Below are 2,191 nucleotides of genomic sequence, written 5' to 3' on the forward strand. Positions count from 1 at the left end.
CATCAGCAAAAGTGTATAAGTCTTGTCGTACATTACCCTCCCATGCTGGCTCGGGCAATCGTGAGGATACCGTGCGACACGTCAAAAACATTGCCCGCACCTTGTCAGGATCTCCTTCCAGCGCAAGGACACTGGATGGGTTGTACTACAAGGCCACGTCGAGAAATACCGGGCAATACTGGGAATATATCGCAAGGATTGCCCGGTATTTTGGGTATCACCCTAGCACGCCACGATGACGATCGAGCGCCGTAATATCTCATGAGGCCCGGCATTGTCGGGAATGCGCGGTGAGGGACTACCAAGAAGCCCGGGCAGTACAGTGTGATAACTTGTAGACGCGGTGGGGTATTCTGGACAGTGCCCCGGATTTTCGGAGCTGGGCGGTCAGAGGAGACAGTGTAGCATATATACGAACACCACATGAACTTGCCTGCTTGCCGGTCCGAATGCTCGCACTCCCGGAAATGCGCGGACAGAGAATTATATTATGGCACAGGCAATTGATACACATGAGCGATGCCAACAAGAGATTAGAAATACGAAGCGACGCCCAAGATGTCCGCCCGCGCACAAGCCAGCTTGCAAGAATTCAGCCACAACGACATCGGTGGTTGCCGCAAAGAACTCAGCCACGACGACATCGGTGGTTGCCGCAATCATGTCGCCCAGATCCGTGAGCTTGTCGAGCTCCACTGAGTGGCACAATAGAGGCGAGGGGAAGACGTCTAAGAGGGGTCGCCAGCGAAAAGCTCATCCCAGTCGTCGTCCGTGACGTCCACAACGGCTGAGGTCTTCGAAATGGTCTCCACCGATGGCGACTGAGACCGGACTTGGGTCTCCGCAGGTTCTGCTGGCGCGTCGCGAAGACCTTTCGCGCGGCGCTCCCGACGTTCCTCGAGTTCGGCCATACGGGCTTTCAACATCTGCGCACGGATATCAGTGTCATCATTGTCTTCGTCTTCACCAAATTCGTCCGGATTCTGCTGGTCGGGTGCCCCGGCCTCACCCCCGAATACCTTGCTGTGTGAAAGATCAGCTCGGGTACACACATTGAGCGCGTGAAGGACACACTCGTTGATGAAAGCAAATACGTTCCACTCGAACGTGTCCTCTGATTGCCTAAAGTCACCGTGCTCCACGTCTTCTTGCCACGCCTGGTACTCGACTGTGAGAAGGCGATGCAGGGCGGTGTGCAAGTGATGCCCGGTCCGCTGCTTGTTATCGCCGCTCCACCGCTCTTCCGTGCTCAGAAGATGACCGATCTGCAACATGCACGTAGTTAGCAAGGGAGCCTTACAACATGAGCAGACCTGCCAGGGTAGCGACGTAAGTCAGATAGTCGGGCGTGACGTTTGTAATCCCATAAATATCATTAATGCAGACACGCCCGAGGCCGCGAGAGCCGTCAGCGCGCCCTACCGCTGATTTTCCATGGAATAGGTGTCGATAATTCTAGGACAATTGTGAGTATATGCGCTCGATCGTAACAGAAGACGTACATCGATAAGGAAGTCACCTTTGAAGATATGGCGATGAGGACGCGTGTTGTCGTACTTGAGGTCTGTTGGGAAGAGATAGCTTGGGTATGACTTGTTGTCATCGCGAGGCTCGGGCCGATCGGCTTGGTGGCGTTTTTTGTGTCGTACGGTGTTTGCGACGTCCTTGTGGTGCACTATCTTCTTCTTGCAGTACCTACAGTGCGGTATCGAGAGAGGGCTTTAGTGGGAGGAGTAGACGACGCACTGAGTAGGATCACGATCAAATGCCGACCGCTCATCTATAGGGACAATAAGGCGTCCTGTGCTTGTAGTGCAGTATCCTCCGTTTCGGGCCTTGAGACCAGCGAGTTGTCCGGGCCCAGGCGGAGGGATAACTAGGTCGTTGGAGCCTGAGATGACTACATAGGGGAAGTACGAATGGAAACTAGATTTTAGCGTGGAGATGTCAGTCGTGCGGCCGGCCGCGGCGTGAACTTGCATCTGCAAAAGGTGAGGCTGGCTCGGACACACTAGTTACGAATACATACGTATTTCGCGAACAGGAAGACGTCTTCGGGGGATCGCAGGATCCGCTCGCACAGGATATCGAACTTGGGGATGTGGGCACAGAGATGGAAGAACTTGTCGGTATAGAATTTAGCAGTAGCGGCACGTCCTGTGAATGCGCGTCAAGAGAGCACACAAAGGAT

The 2,191-nt window shown here is 54.2% G+C and overlaps 1 protein-coding gene across 1 annotated transcript; it reads right to left on the bottom strand.

Moving 5' to 3' along the window:
* Positions 1 to 728: 728 nt before the first annotated feature.
* DICSQDRAFT_130650 (uncharacterized protein) lies at positions 729 to 2,157 on the bottom strand (the record flags this gene model as incomplete). The annotated part of the gene is made up of 4 exons (XM_007371911.1): positions 729 to 1,265; positions 1,503 to 1,695; positions 1,747 to 1,982; positions 2,030 to 2,157. Coding segments are annotated over 4 exons (1,094 nt in total), but the record flags the coding sequence as incomplete, so codon positions are not given.
* Positions 2,158 to 2,191: the final 34 nt, after the last annotated feature.

The sequence above is a fragment of the Dichomitus squalens genome, assembly GCF_000275845.1.
Source record: "Dichomitus squalens LYAD-421 SS1 unplaced genomic scaffold DICSQscaffold_462, whole genome shotgun sequence".
Classification (NCBI taxonomy): domain Eukaryota; kingdom Fungi; phylum Basidiomycota; class Agaricomycetes; order Polyporales; family Polyporaceae; genus Dichomitus; species Dichomitus squalens.